Source organism: Hipposideros armiger, unplaced genomic scaffold (assembly GCF_001890085.2).
Source record: "Hipposideros armiger isolate ML-2016 unplaced genomic scaffold, ASM189008v1 scaffold_52, whole genome shotgun sequence".
Taxonomy (NCBI): domain Eukaryota; kingdom Metazoa; phylum Chordata; class Mammalia; order Chiroptera; family Hipposideridae; genus Hipposideros; species Hipposideros armiger.
This window is the reverse complement of record NW_017731402.1, coordinates 2,225,972-2,241,148: the sequence shown is the minus strand read 5'-3', so window position 1 is coordinate 2,241,148 and position 15,177 is coordinate 2,225,972. Positions and strand designations below refer to the sequence as shown.

The 15,177-nt window shown below is 36.7% G+C and overlaps 1 protein-coding gene across 1 annotated transcript in view; it reads right to left on the bottom strand.

The window, feature by feature from the left end:
• Nucleotides 1-15,177, bottom strand: part of WDR7 (WD repeat domain 7) — a 320,651-nt gene that overhangs the window by 252,592 nt on the left and 52,882 nt on the right. The window contains exons 13-14 of the mRNA XM_019640631.1: nt 13,224-13,419; nt 2,960-3,174 (exon numbers count right to left, since the gene is read on the bottom strand). Coding sequence (XP_019496176.1) covers nt 2,960-3,174; nt 13,224-13,419 — 411 coding nt within the window. The remainder of the gene's footprint in view (nt 1-2,959; nt 3,175-13,223; nt 13,420-15,177) is intronic.

The window sequence follows — 15,177 nt, the reverse complement described above, 5'->3', positions numbered from 1 at the left end:
CTACCATTTCTCAACCTTTTTTCTCCAAAGCAGTGGTTTTAAACCAGAGGCATTCCCCACCCCGGGGGCAGGGGCTGGGGGACATTTGGCAACGTCTGAAAACATTTTTGACTGTCACAATTGGGGAGAGGGGTGCTACTGGCACGTAGTGGGTGGGAAAAACATGCTTTTCAAGGTTCTACAACACACAGGCTAGCCCCCCAACAACAAAGAGCTATCCAGCCCAAAATGGCGACACACTGCTGAGGTTGAGCAGCCCTGGTCTAGAGCCACAAAGAACAGGAGCAAAGGAGAGGGTACAGTTGCCATAATTACAGGATGTGATGGAATATGGACAATACAGAAGTGGCCAGGAAGGAGAATGAGTGATGCCTGGTAACCTTGCTCACCAAAACCAAAGGGGGGAAAGCAAAACTGAACAGAGGGCAAAAGTTCTTACTAAATGCGCCACATGTCATACTGATGAACAAAGACAGATCTGAGTGTCAAGACCACCAACTGTGAGGGAATGGAGACATGGGCAAAGTGGCTGAAACAGGAGCTAGGAATACTTTCTGCTAAACACCATCCAATTCAATGCGCATCTATTGCACAGCTGCTATTAGATGTCATGGGAAAAACACAGAGGTAAGTAAGTCATGACCCCTGCCTGCAGGAAGACTGGATTTCAGCAGCGAGAATTAGGTAAGTACGTAAGTTATTACAATAAAAGGGGAAAAAAGATACATGATCTACTACACATGACTACAAAATGTGAAATACACAAGAGAAATACACAGGGGTTCGAATACGCACATCTTACATATTCAATACAGTAATAAAGGGTAATCCTACTTAATATCCTCTTGATCTTCTAGTGAAAGGAAGAAAAAAATTATAGGACAGTAAATGCTCCATCTTTGTTTGCAAAGTTGTATATATCTGGCATAAAAACACATAATTAGCAATATAAAATATTTGTGACTTCCAAACAGCGCAATGACTAACACTATCCCGATAAGGACAAAGCGGGGTCCTTCTACAGAGTATTTCCATAGAGACTGTACTTCCTATTGAGAGACCCATGAAAGAAATTAGTTCCAACATCCTAGAGTACGTCCTGCACTGAGAGGCTCTTAGTTGCTTTTTTTTTTAAAAACTTTGGGTGGGTTTTATTTCTCCTGAGGTTAGAAAACCATCCAGAGGACAGCTCTTTAAAAATTCCCCTCAGAAGGAGCCTCAAATTCAGCATGAGAAAATACTTACAGAAATCCCTAATGGTCCAGCCAGCATACATTTTTCATAAAGTGATTATCCTCCTGCAGCCTCAGCGCCCTAAGCCTCCCCACTCCTTCTATAATTGTTTTCCTTGTAGGCCAGGCAACAATTACCACTGCTACAAGACTGAGGACATTCACAAGCAGTATATTTTACAATACATAAGTGTAGTGGCTCTGATATCTGGTGCTTTTATCACTAATTGCACTATAAAATGCGCTATTAACAACAGGGACAAACAAGATTGTAAAAATCACATAATGGACCGTGACCACTTGCAAAAGCCATTCATAAATGTTACCATACCACTTGCTTTTCTTTAATTTTCCAGTTATATAATCATTTTCCCAAATTTTTACTTCTTGGGGATACCAACAAAAAAAGAATATACATGTATATGGAAATTACACAGCATACATACATGCTTGCCCTTGAATATATTGTTTTAGAAATTCGCTCAAAAATAAAATTATATAGAACGTGAGGCAATGTGTTATAAACAATCAATTCCTAGGGACAGTTATGTGATCTTGAAAATAATTATAGGCACGGTGAATGCATTTAAGTTGTGATTTCTATTCGAACTTTAGAGCACAGGACTGAAAGCATGAAAGCAGTGCAGAAGGATTTCACAATCCTAATCTATGAAACATACAGTACAACAGAGCCAATAAAACATTTATATCCCTGGAAAAGACAGAATGATCAAATACTGCTGCCAATTACTAGAGGACATGGTCTTTCTTTGTCATTAGCACTCACAAATTTATGCACAAATGTTTGTAGATGGGTGTTTCAACCTCTTCGCTATTTATTCATAAGTTCAATCATTTAAAAAATAGTAATCAGAAATAAGAGAGAATGAAAATAAAAGTATTTGTGTTACCCGTTAATAATTTTAATAAATATTTAGATGGAACTAGAAATTTTAAGAAGTGACTCAGATGTGCCACTGGGATTGTCTTTCTGTTTCATTTATCTGTTACTAGAGACAAACCGGTTCTAATAACACCACAGAAAACAAATACCACAAGCCAAATAGTGGCTAGCCCCTACAAAACTAAGGACAAGTAACCAATGACAGAATCGGGATTATGTGTTCTTCTTTTAATAGGATAATCTTTTTAACTGAAGAAGTAACTGATGCCTTGATTTTAAGTGTCAGTAAGGGACGTGTGACTGAACTTGGGTCTCAAAGAAAAACTCCAGTATTTGTACAACTCCATGATCCCGTGTCAAATATCTTCTTCAATCCTTATAATGGCCTAACTTAATTAAAATCAGAACCTACTTTTAAAACAAGAGATAAGCCACAATTACAAACATCTTAGTTGTGTACCTAAATTATTATGTTTTCTCCTGGAGATATTAGCTAGTGCTCAATCTTTCAATAGGAAGACTGTCAGAAAATCAAAAAGGCACATGACATATAAAACACCTGCTCTAATTTCAGAAACTGAAGCCACTTCCTGCGGTAGGCATCATGTTAAAATATTTTTAACGGTAAGAATAATTTACTTTTTCAAAATGCCAAATACTTGAAATTGCTCTAAAACTATGTTGGCTACACCTAAATAAAAATCAGCTTACTTTTCACCAGTGTCATCTCTCTAAGGCATGATTCTCTAAGGCAATGCCAAAGCTTTGTGATTAAATGGAGTAAAATGGGGACTACACACATGAGGCTACATAGAAAACTTACTTTGTCAGATGCCTCAGAAGCCAAGAGGTTAGTTGCAAGTGTCTGTAGCTTATGATGCGCCATGTTTTTCAGAGCAGCAAGACTACGCCTGGTCATGGCCTGCTTCAGATTGACAGCTGGGTGGCTGAGGGAATCCACCGCAGCTGGAACTGCTTCATCGCAAGCATTCAGGATCTCCACGGCCGTTATCCCCATCACACAGCGATCCAGTGCACCTGGAAGACACAGAGTCACAAGTACAACACACACTAAGAGGTTTTAAGTCGTTTTTTAAGTAAGGAAAATGCAGGGACATTTTTTATGTAGAAATGTTTTAACAGTGCCTCCCAGAAACATGTGCTTGTACTTCCTTCCTCTAATGATCCTCCACGGAGCATTACCTTCATCATTTCCTCTTCTGTAAGTCACCTACAGAGCTTCCCAACAAAGTCAAGAGCCAAGAATTTAATGCAGCAGTTCTCAACCTGTGGGTCGCGACCCATTTGGGGGTCAAATGACCCTTTCACAGGGGTCGCCTAAGACCATCAGAAAACAAAAAGATATTTACATTACGACTCACAACAGTAGCAAAATTACAGTTATAGAGTAGCAACGAAAATAACTTTATGGTTGGGCGTCACCACAACATGAGGAACTGTATTAAGGGGTCGCGGCATTAGGAAGGTTGAGAACCGCTGATTTAATGACTTTGCCTCCACTCAGGCTTTTCCACTTCCTTTCTACTCTCAAGGATGTTACTACATATCATTTTACTCTATTACAAACACCAATTTCCATGATTTCAAGTCCTGTAAGTTGTGTATCAATCTCAAACAAACAAAATAATAAATTTTGCTATTTTTCCAGTTTTTTCTACTTGAATAACTCCTGAAGCTTTTCTTTCTCTAGGAAACGTCCACAAAACAGGGGAAAAAACTGTAACTTCTCATTCTATCTGCAAGTTTCTTGACTCTTATTTTTAACACCCAATCAAATGTCTTCCTATGTATTTGATTGCTACAGCAACTTGTAGCCCCTACAAAGCCTCTTTGTTTGGCCGTGTGTTCTATTTCTTTCCATCTGTGCATTTCTTGTTTAAGGGTGCTATACTTCTCCTTACTATAAAGCAGAAAGCCTTACTGTATGTTTTGTTTTGTACAGTACCTAGTATCACATCAGGCAGACAAGGGTCTCATTGTGAGAATCTGTATATAATTTTTTGAAGATTATAATAATGATAATGGAGCTTATTTTTATTCACCAGGCATTCTTCCAGAGTCATTTTAAAAGAGGACAAGTCAATTGTGAAAAATAACCATAGAGAACACCAGAAACTTAAACGTCAACAAAACACAAAAATTTTACTGTGTTTCTGAACTAGTGCCCAAACATCCAAACACATATTTTCTTCCCAATGTTGAATGGTTATACACATACCATGAAAGTTTGCCCCTCGTTCCTTAAAGACTTTAACTCCTGACTCACTGTCCTCATTCCAACAGAACTCCTGGAAAGACTCTTGGTGATTTCAGTATTAACATAAATCAGTGTTTTACTAATCAATTCATTGAGTGTTGACCAATATATTTTGGAAGGCAAAGCCAAAGAAGGAACTGTTACCTGGAACTTTCTCTGTATGGGTGAAAAAGAGAGTGTATATACTCTAATGCAGCGGTTCTCAACCTTTCACAGGGGTCACCTGAGACCATCGGAAAACACATATTTTCAATGGTCTTAGGAACCGAGACACAGCTCCTCTATTGGTCTCCAGGCCCACATGCAGATACACCCACATACGAGTACCCGGCGACCCCTGTGAAAGGGTCGTTCGACCCCCAAAGGGGTCGTGACCCACAGGTTGAGAACCGCTGCTCTAATGGGATTTAAAAGTTCAAAAGGTTTGAAAATCACCGGCACATATGATTTTGCCATACAGCCTGATCTCTTGGTCCTTTGAGCTCTTCTACTCCATAAATTATGTCCTTCCCTTGATCACAGCCAATGGTCACAGTCTAATCTTATTACCAATGACTGAAATCCCAACATGATCCTAATTTCAAATATTTCGCTCATTCTTTATTTCACTCCTTCCAACTCCAATAATTCATTGTTCAGTGCTGACTCCAACCAGTCATCAGCCTGTCACCCTGGCACTGTCTCTCACCTACCCCATGTCCTCATGTCCCTCCCTCCTAAATTAAAATTCCACTGTCCATCCTTATACCCACAACTTTGTCCTCATCTCACTTCCTTGAACTGTCCAAGCAAACTCTAACCCTGGTTGAATACAACCTTCCACCGGCTCCGACCTGCACCACGAAGACGGACATGAGGGACAAACATGCTGACAGAGCCACTGGAAAGTCATGGCCATTGATCTCAAGTGGGACCTCAGTAGTGACCACACTTCCACAGACCTTCCGCCTTCCTATCCTCCTGGTTAATTACTCCATACCTTTTCTTTCTTCCAATCTCCAACACTCCTTTTCCTGCCCTTACCTGGGTGAAAAGTTTTGTTTCCTATTTCACCTAGAAAGAAGCAATTAGAAAAGAAGTTCCACCAGCTCCCACCACCATATTTCCACTACATTACCCTTTAATTATGAATGAACTATCCAGGCTCCTACCTAATATACTTGTAGCTTAAATCCCATCCCTCCTTGTCTGTCTGAGGACATCATTTCAGCAATTCTCCCCTTTCTCTTCATCAGTTTTCCCTACCTACTAGATCACTCCCATCAACATACAACCATTCCCATCAGCACACAGACACGCAATTATTTCACCTGTTAAGAAAACACAACACAGTTGACACAATCTCTCTCTAGCCGGTACCCCATTTTTTATAAATATCCTCCAAAGAGTTGCCTATGTCTGCTATCTCCAAATTTTTCTCCTCCCATTTTGCTTTGAACTTACTCAAATCAGATTTCATCCCAAATGTGCACAAAATCTACCCTCCCCATGTTGTTAAATCTAATAATTCTCTGTCCGCATTTTACTATCAGCAGCACTTGATCTTCCTCTCTACTCCTCGAAACACTTTTTTTCACTTGGCTTTCTTCATGTTCTTCTTTTCCTTGGCAGTTCTATCTTGGTCTCCTTTGCTGCTTTCTATACATCACAGAAATACATCTGAACCGTAAAGTGCCCCAATCATTATCTACCTGCATTCTGGTGATACATCCAGGGTCATGACTTTATAGCTTCTTTATGTGTCATATCTTCTATATGCTAAGAATTCCCAAAATTCACATCACCCACCCTGACTCCCCACCTTGCACTCCAAACTCATATAAACAATTTAATAATCAACTTCTCTACTTGAATGTCTAATATTCAACTCAATATATCAAAATTGAATTCTTGATCTTCCCATAATCTATTCTTCCCACTGTTTTCTCAGTTCTCATTCTCCAAAAATGAATTCCATCCTTCAACTTGCTCATGATTAAAATCTTGGGAGTCATCTCTGACCTATCACATTCTCTTATGCCCCTCATCCAACTAGCAAATCCTGTTGGCTGTACCTTCAGAATATACCCAGAATTCAATCACCTCTCACTAGCTCCACTGCTGCTACTCTGGTCTAGTCACCCACCATCCTTTATTGCCTAGAGGCAATAACATACAAGCTAATCTCCACTGTTGAACCACCTTCAGGTTATTCTCAGTCCAGCAGCCAGGGCGGTCTTATTTAAACTTAAAGCCCTTCCATGCATTTCTGTATCATTCAGAGTAAAAGCCAAAGGCTTACAAGACCTTCCAGGATCGGGCCTCCATTTACATTTCTGACTTTACATCCTATCACTCGCTCCTGGGTTACTCACTCCAGCCCACTAGTCTTACTGATGACCTCAGACATGAATTGCACGCTGCAACCTGAGGATCAAGTGTTCATTCTGCCCAGAAGTCATCCTCCTCGATAATGTGGGTTTCATCACCTCCTTCAACACCGCCACTCATTCCTTTACCCTAATGTTACCTTCTCCATGAGTTGGTCCCTAGCTATCTTATCAAATATTTCAACATCCCCTCCTTCAGTACCATTCATTAGCATCCTTTTCTGCTTTATTTTACCCATAGCACTGATCACAATTTATATATATTAACAATATGTTATATATATTACATTACATATAATATATATTATATATATAAATTATATATTACATATAAACATAAATATATATACATATTTAAAGACTTTGTTGTTTTTGACCTGCCTCTCCCCACCCAGAACGTAAGAGCTCGAGAGTTTTAGGTGCTTTGTGCCCTGCTGTATCCCTGGCACACTGGACAATGCACATAGGAGGCCTCAGTAACTACCTGTGGATTAAATGGAGACCGAGTTAACAGCTTTAAAATGCAAAGTTCTAACAAATCTATAAGAAAAAAACCCAACAGATAATGTTCAAAGGATATGAAAAATTAAGAAATACAAATGGGTAGTAATCATATGAAAAGACATCAACCTCACTATAAAGAAACCCAAATTGAAGCAACAATGAAATATCATTTGTGTCTTACCGTGACAGATAGTCAGCATCATTTAGGGTATGAGGAAACTGGTAAAATATTTTTAGTAGGAGTAAAAATTAGCAACTCTTTTCTTGACAAATTCTATTAAATTTAAAATTCATGTTTTCTTTAACACAGCAATTCTCATTCTAAGATTTATGGTTAAATAAACACACCATATACAAATATAAATTTACATATATACTATCAGTAAATACATATATATATATATATATATATATCAGTAACTATATGTAAAAATGTCTGTGTATGTGCCTATAGAGATGCATAGATATACACATATTTACTGATTGTCTTATTTGTAAATTTTAAAATTTGAAAAAAAAAGTAAATGTATATCATTAGTAGACAGGTTCAATGAATCCCAATATATCCACTAAAAGGAATACTGTGAAGTTGTTATAAAAACAACAACAAAATGAAGCTCAGTGTGATGTTTAATTTTATGTATCAACGTGGCTGGGCCACAGTGCCTAGATATTTGGTCAAACATTATTCTGAATGTTTCTGTGAAGGTATTTTAGATGAGACTGTACTTAAATTGATGACCTTAGAGTAAAGCAGATTGCCCTCCATAATGTGGATGGGCCTCAACCAATGAGTTGAAGGGCTGAATAGAACAAAAGACTAACCTCCCCCAAGTAAGATGCAGAATGAAAACTATATAAAATTAAACACAGAGAGAAATAATTATAAAATGAAAAGGCAATCTGTGAGCAGTGGCTAATTTCAAGTAGCCTAGTGGTCAGATAAGTGGAGTTTCCAAAGAGAGGTAAGAGAAGGGAGGATCAAAAATATATTGGAATAAATAATGGCCAACAATATACAAATTTGTTGAAAAGTATATATTCACAGATGCAAGAAGTACAAACCCTAAGCACAAGAAATATGAAGAAAACTATAACCAAAGGAAAATTGCTCAAAACAAATAATAAAGAGAAAAAATTTAAAACAATGAGAAAAAAAAAAACCAGACAGCATATATAAAGGAACAAAAATAAGGGTGACAGCAGATTTCTTACTGGAAATATTGCAAACAAGGAGACAGTGGAGTATATAAGGAAAAAAAAAGAAACTGGCAACCTAGAATTCTATATCCAGAAAAGAAATCCTAAAAATGCAAGTGAAATAAAGAATTTTTCAAACATTCAGAAGCTGAAAGAATTCATCACTCACGGACCTGCACTACAAGAAACATTAAACATTAGGCAACAGGAAAATCACTCCAGATGGAAATTTATATCTACACAAACAATTAAGAGCAACAGAAATGGTAACTACATGGATAAACATGTAAGATTTTGTTTTTATTATTCAAGTTCCTTTAAAAGCTAAGAGGCTATTTAAACAAATATGCAAATAGAAAGAAAAATGTTCAAACTGAGTAAAAGTCATGAGCAACAATACAGATGATACAAAAGACATGTGGTAGAAAATGACCCAATGATTCATGACCAGAATGATTCTTTACATGGAGCAAACAGTCTGTGTAAAAGAGTAAAAGATAAAGCCAAAGGTAGGAGAGGACCACACTGGAGAGGACCTTGTCTTAAAGGCTATCTGAACTAAAATTATGGTTTTTTCATTGACAGTGGCATGAATCAAGTGTTTTCATTTTATTTCCTAAGATTAATTTGCCAGCAGACTACTGGGTGGATTAGAAGGTAGAAATAGAAGACAGAGATACCAATAAAGATAGGGCTATATTTTTTCACACCTCAGCTAAGTTAGAGTGATACACTGCAAAGAAAAAAGGAAGGGCAGGAGTACCTAATGAGAAGGACTTAGTAATGACTTGTACAGAGGGTTCATGGGGGAAGGTAGTATAATAAAAACAGTCATGTTTCCCCTCTAACAACTCTTTCTTTCAAAATTCCAGAATAAATCATCCACAGGGAAAAAAGAAACTCTCTGATGGTTTTATCAAGATTTTAGAAAAGTATCATTTTTTATGTTATTGGTTATCCATGCTTTTTATATATTTTTAATAGACATAAATATACATTAATTCATCATTCTCTGCTATATGCTGTTAGATAAAATTTTTAAAATGAACAAATGCATATTCATGAAGTAAATGCAAAAACAGGAATATTTTCCGAAACTTGGAGGGACAGAGAATAAATAAAAAGAAAAAAAATAACAGAACAAAGTACATTGACAAGACTTTAGACACTAATTTCTAATAATATTTGGTGAGCACTCTTGGTGTTCGCATTTGTACAAGAACGCCTAATAACTGTCCCTATAGAAATAGGTATATGACGTGAGAATCACTTTTGTTATGTAGTAAAGATGATAAAAATGGGCAGATGAGAATGAGTTTGGTAATGAAGAACATCTTGTAACATCAATCATCACTTAACACATGCTACTGTTGCCCAAATAGACAGGATTTTGACCTTGTCCAAGGCCTGTGGCAAAGACAATACATGCCTATTGGGAACACGGAATGCCAAGAACGAGAGAGCTGATCACATAAACAGCTGCAGGAAGGAGCAGTCACCATCTAGGTCAGTGGCCCCCCTTCAGTAAGTTTGTAAGTGGGAGTCCTGAGTTGCAACTGGCCACAGCTTGCAGCTAGTTGTTTGACTGATTTTCTAAATACCCAGGAATGTGGCCTCTACATCACTATTAATTACTATTGTGTGTGTGTGTGTGTGTGTGTGTGTGTGTGTGTGTGTGTGTGTAAAGATTCTGGACCTCTATCTCTCTAATTAAATTTTATATTACTAGCTTTAAATTCATTTCATTAGGAAATAAATAATGAAGATAAAACTACCCATTTGAAGAGAAAAATCGAAAGAAAATGCTGCATAAAAGTATAAAGAAAAGACATTTTTAAGTGTTTACAAGCTAGAAACATCAGTACAATTCAACTGCAAACACAGAAAATTATATGATGTGCATGAGTAGTTTTAGTGTAATATGACTTCATTTGTAAAAATACAAAAAAGCATTCCCAAAACACTAAAAAGAGGGATAAAGTATCTCCTCAGAGTTTAAATACATTTCATCCATCAAACCTTGGCTGAATCTGATTTATTTAGCTTCATTATTTATTTATTTAATAAATAAATAAATTTAATAAATAAATAATGTCAATACCTTCAGGATGTGCCTTACTGACTCCCAGGGGAACTTTATATCACTAGCTAAAGCCTGAATAGCAAGAAGGAAAAGAGAATATATACTGCCTATTAAGGTTGAAATCCAAAATAAATTCTGCTTCTCTATTCTTATTTCGATTTAAGACTGTCACATTAACTGACCGTTTACCAGAAAGCCTCCTGAAGGTCAGAATTGTGAATTTTCAATATTATATATTTTTCAATCTAAAGTGGGCTTAATTATACTAAACTAATTGTAAGAACAACATCCTCCAGTATACCTATAGTTAGGGGCCATTTGCCATTTCCTTCCGGGGAAATTACTGTAAAAGCAACTCTGTCCTTCAGAAAGGTCGCATTTGTAAAACATATAAAATTTATAAAGTATTTGAAATATTCAAGCATCATTATTTAAGTACATATCTGAAAAACTCCGGAAAATTATACTAGTTTCTTCTACCATATTTATTTCATTTTTAAAAGTCCTAAAAGAGTTTACCATACTTTTGCATTTGAGATACAAAAATTGTTAATTTAATATTTAGTGTATTTTAACAGTCTCTTATGAAGGTCATTATTGCTATAAGAACTTTCTTTACTATTAATTCCCCAAAAAAATATTTCTGAATATACATACGGTCATATTCCCAAGTTCAACAAAGTAACAAGTTAAGCAGCAAGCTTCTTTAGTAACACACATGCATGTACACACACACAGAATCTTACATGTACACAAAATACACTTATACGCACTCACATTATGTCTATTACACACCAGGTTAATAGTATCTCATTTTAGTCTCCCAGAAACATTATAAAGTAGGAACTATTATTGTCATCATTTTACAGATAAAATTGAGGGACAAAAGTCCAGTGACTTGCTGTGGATTACAGTACTAGCAAGTTAAATTCAAAACAAACCAAGCAGTCTGACTCCAGAGCCCAAATCAAACTCTGTATAGTTTGTCAGGCGGACCAAACTAGCAAACCAAAAATGTGCTGTGCAGGAGACAGGATTTCACAAAAAGGACACAAAAGTAAGATTTTTATATATACAAACTTGCAGATGTAGTATGACAGCAATTCTGGTTTTAAAAACTCACAGCAATAAGAGTAGAAAAAAATATGCCAAAAGGTTAACATTTTACCCCTGAGCAACGTGATTGGGGGTCATCTTCTCTAATGCTTTTGTGCTTTTAAAATTTGACAAAAAACATGAATCTCTTACATAATCAGACAGGAAGAACAAAAGATCGACGCAAAAGCAAAGAAGCCTGACACTCCACGAACGCTCCATCTTGTCCAGACGGCCTGCGGGCCACCAGTTAAAACGAGGACTCTAAAAGAAAGCATCGTTGACAAGTGCAGCTACTTGTTCCAAAAAACACTTAGAAACCCCTACTGCACCACAGTGCAGGCAGAATGTACATATACTCTAACTTCTAAAAGGACTTTTTAAAACAAACAACTTCCTCCCCCCAAAAAATAAACACTGAAGAACAGGGAAACTAGTACAAATATTATATAGTAATACTAGACATGTAAACAAAGGTTTAATCACTGGTACATGATTACTTAAGATAGTAAAAGTAGAATCAAATGTGTTTTTAAAAGCCTAAACTAATAAACACGTTTAGTTATATGCTTAAAGACTTCCCAGGGAAAACCATGAGATTCTGTGTTTAACATCACAAATCATGGCCGGTACTTTTAAGGTAAGCATTACTTGTTCTATATTATGCACTTATACATAAAACTTCTGAAACTGGAAACTTTAAATGTTCTCTCTAGAACTAAAAACTTTCACTTCAATCACCTCCTATAATTAACTGTCCTGTATAGCTTTACTGTTGTTTAAATAAAAGAAAATTTTGCCCTTTCCCACAATTTCTGAATCTGAGACAAAAATGGTTTCTTCATCTTGATCACAGTTTACCTCATGAATTATACAGAAATCATGATTTTTTTGGCCTGTTATATGTAGTGTGTCCTAATATGTATATTATCTTCAATTACATTCCTTTAAAGGCTGGCCAACTACAAGTATTTACTGTAGCACAACAGATCAGAGGACACTGAAGTTTTCTTTGGTGATAATGAGAACAGTTAGAAAAAGGAGTGATCAAAAATAAATGTAGCCAACATGGATGCATCTTGAGATTATTATGCTAAGCGAAATAAGTCAGACAGAAAAAGTTGAGAACCGTATGCCTTCACTCATATGTGGGATATAAATCTGAAGGCAACAAAGGAACAAGACAAAGAAAGAAAGGAACAAAAACTCATAGACACAGACAACAATTTAGTGGTTACCAGAGGGTAAGGGAATTGGGGGGATGGTAGAAGAGGGTAAAGGGGATCAAATATATGGTGATGGAAGGAGAATTGACTCTGGGTGATGAGCACACAATGTGATATATAGATGTGTATTATAGAATTGTATGCTTGAAACTTATGTAGTTTTACTAACCATTGTCACCCCCAATAAATTTAATTTAAAATAATAAAACAAATGTACAACCTTGTTACATCCGAGGGCATTTTTCCTCACACTCGTATAAAAGATTTTTAATTTCTAGGAAATCAAATGTACCCATTTAATTTTTTATCTATCTCTTAACACTTGCTCTTACCAGTATCCATTTGCCACACGTACACAGAGCCATCTGAACACCCCACCACCAGGTAATCGTCAGAAGGCCTCCACTTGATCACTTGAATCGGGAAAAGGTGACGAGATGCCAGCATGATGCACTTTTTCTCTCGCAAACTTAGGAGTCCTACTGAGTGGTCACTGGCAACAGAGCAGACGCAGTGCTGCACTCTTGCCTGAAAAGAAGAATAAGCCTTAATTATATATAGATTAAACCAGAATGAAATGGACCCTATCCTCAACAACGTAAGCAAAAATTAATTATACATTCACTACTCCTGAAAACCAACCACAATATTAGGTTGTGTTGGAAAACTTGATCCTTTATATTGTACATAAAAAAACCCAGTTCAATCATCACAACACACACACATATACACACACACAGAGAGAAAGAGAAAAACCAACTATATTAATCCTAAATTAAGGGTGGGAAAGATGCTTTGAAAAATGTGCTGTTCAAATATGAAGATGACTTTACTACCATGATTGCTATACATGAGCAGGCAAAGCTGGAAAAAAATTGATCTGTTATTATGTGTTCTCTTTCCACAGTAGGAACTCTCCTTTGTTAGCTGCAAGAGCTGCTTTCTCTAGCGCTTCTTTCTGTTTGTGACTCTGGCATTTAGACCCATGCTCCTTGCTGCTCCTTTGCTCAAAAACAATACCCTCTCAGTCCCTCCGCCACCATCGTTTCTGAAGAGCTACAGATAGTCTGTATTATCTGTAGACGAGCTTCTCAGCTCCTGTCTATAATGTCAGCAGGCAGCCCACCTCTGCTAACACACAATAGCCAATTAAACATTCTGCTGTGTAGTTCCTGCTCAGCTCTAGTTTCTGCCCTTCAATTCCCTCTTAGAACAAGTGAAATATAAACAATCGAAGACGGTAAAGATTTTCACTAGCAACCGGGAACACAACCCATGACCTAGAAATTATTAAAAAATTCAAGTCTTTACATTTTTGAGACAATGCACAGGCAATTTAAAACTTAACTTTTCAGTGACCTACTGGATTATGCTTTCAGTCCATACTAAGGTGAAACCATGTGAAAACAGCCATCTGAAACTCATGATGGTATAAACTGTGGCGATGCATTGAGGATGAGGCCCACGGCATTCATATACAGCATCCCTTCTACTGGACCCAAGGGGAAACCTCTCCAACCTCACTCCGCTGGGCTGCGCTGCAGCAAACAGACTGTTCTTAGCTAAATAACATCTCACTGATCCGTGTAAGTGTTTATCACTGAATGGGAAGTGTTGACAGGTATCAGATGAAAAAGGATCGTGGCCAAATGTGCAAGGGAAGCAGAAGTTACAGCTGTGGTTTTTATCCGAACTTCCAAGAACATTTAACATGCTGATGTGAATATAAGCATCTCACAAGGGGAGGCAATATCACTCATCTGTTCATTCATGACCAAGGTAATCTTATAAGACCTAGTTTCTGAGGAACCCACTTTGGGGAAAGCAGCTCTAGTTGGTGCCTTTTATTTTTTGGCTACTAAGAAACGCAGGACTGAATTGTCTGTTCATAACAAAAACTTGTCCTCGACATAGTCTCTCAGTGGGCTGGTCTACTTTCCTCTCTCATTTTTTCTCCATGATTTAGATTTATTTTTATCTTAGCAAATAATGTTTATTTTTTATACAGTTTTTGAATAAAGCAGGGCATTAATAAAACAAAGTACAATTTAACTATTTACTTTGTTCTTAAATTCAGGTGTTTTATTCTTTTATTCTGTGTTAGCGTTATTTGTACTTTTTGTTTTGTAAATGAGTTAAACACTATAATAAACATAGCAGGTGTTAACTCATTTTAATTTTAAAAGTTAGGACTAAGTTCAGAAAGATCATGTTAAAAATGTTTATGAAAACATCATATCAAAGTTTCTTTTTTTATTAGATTTTTCTTTTTTATTGGGGAATTGG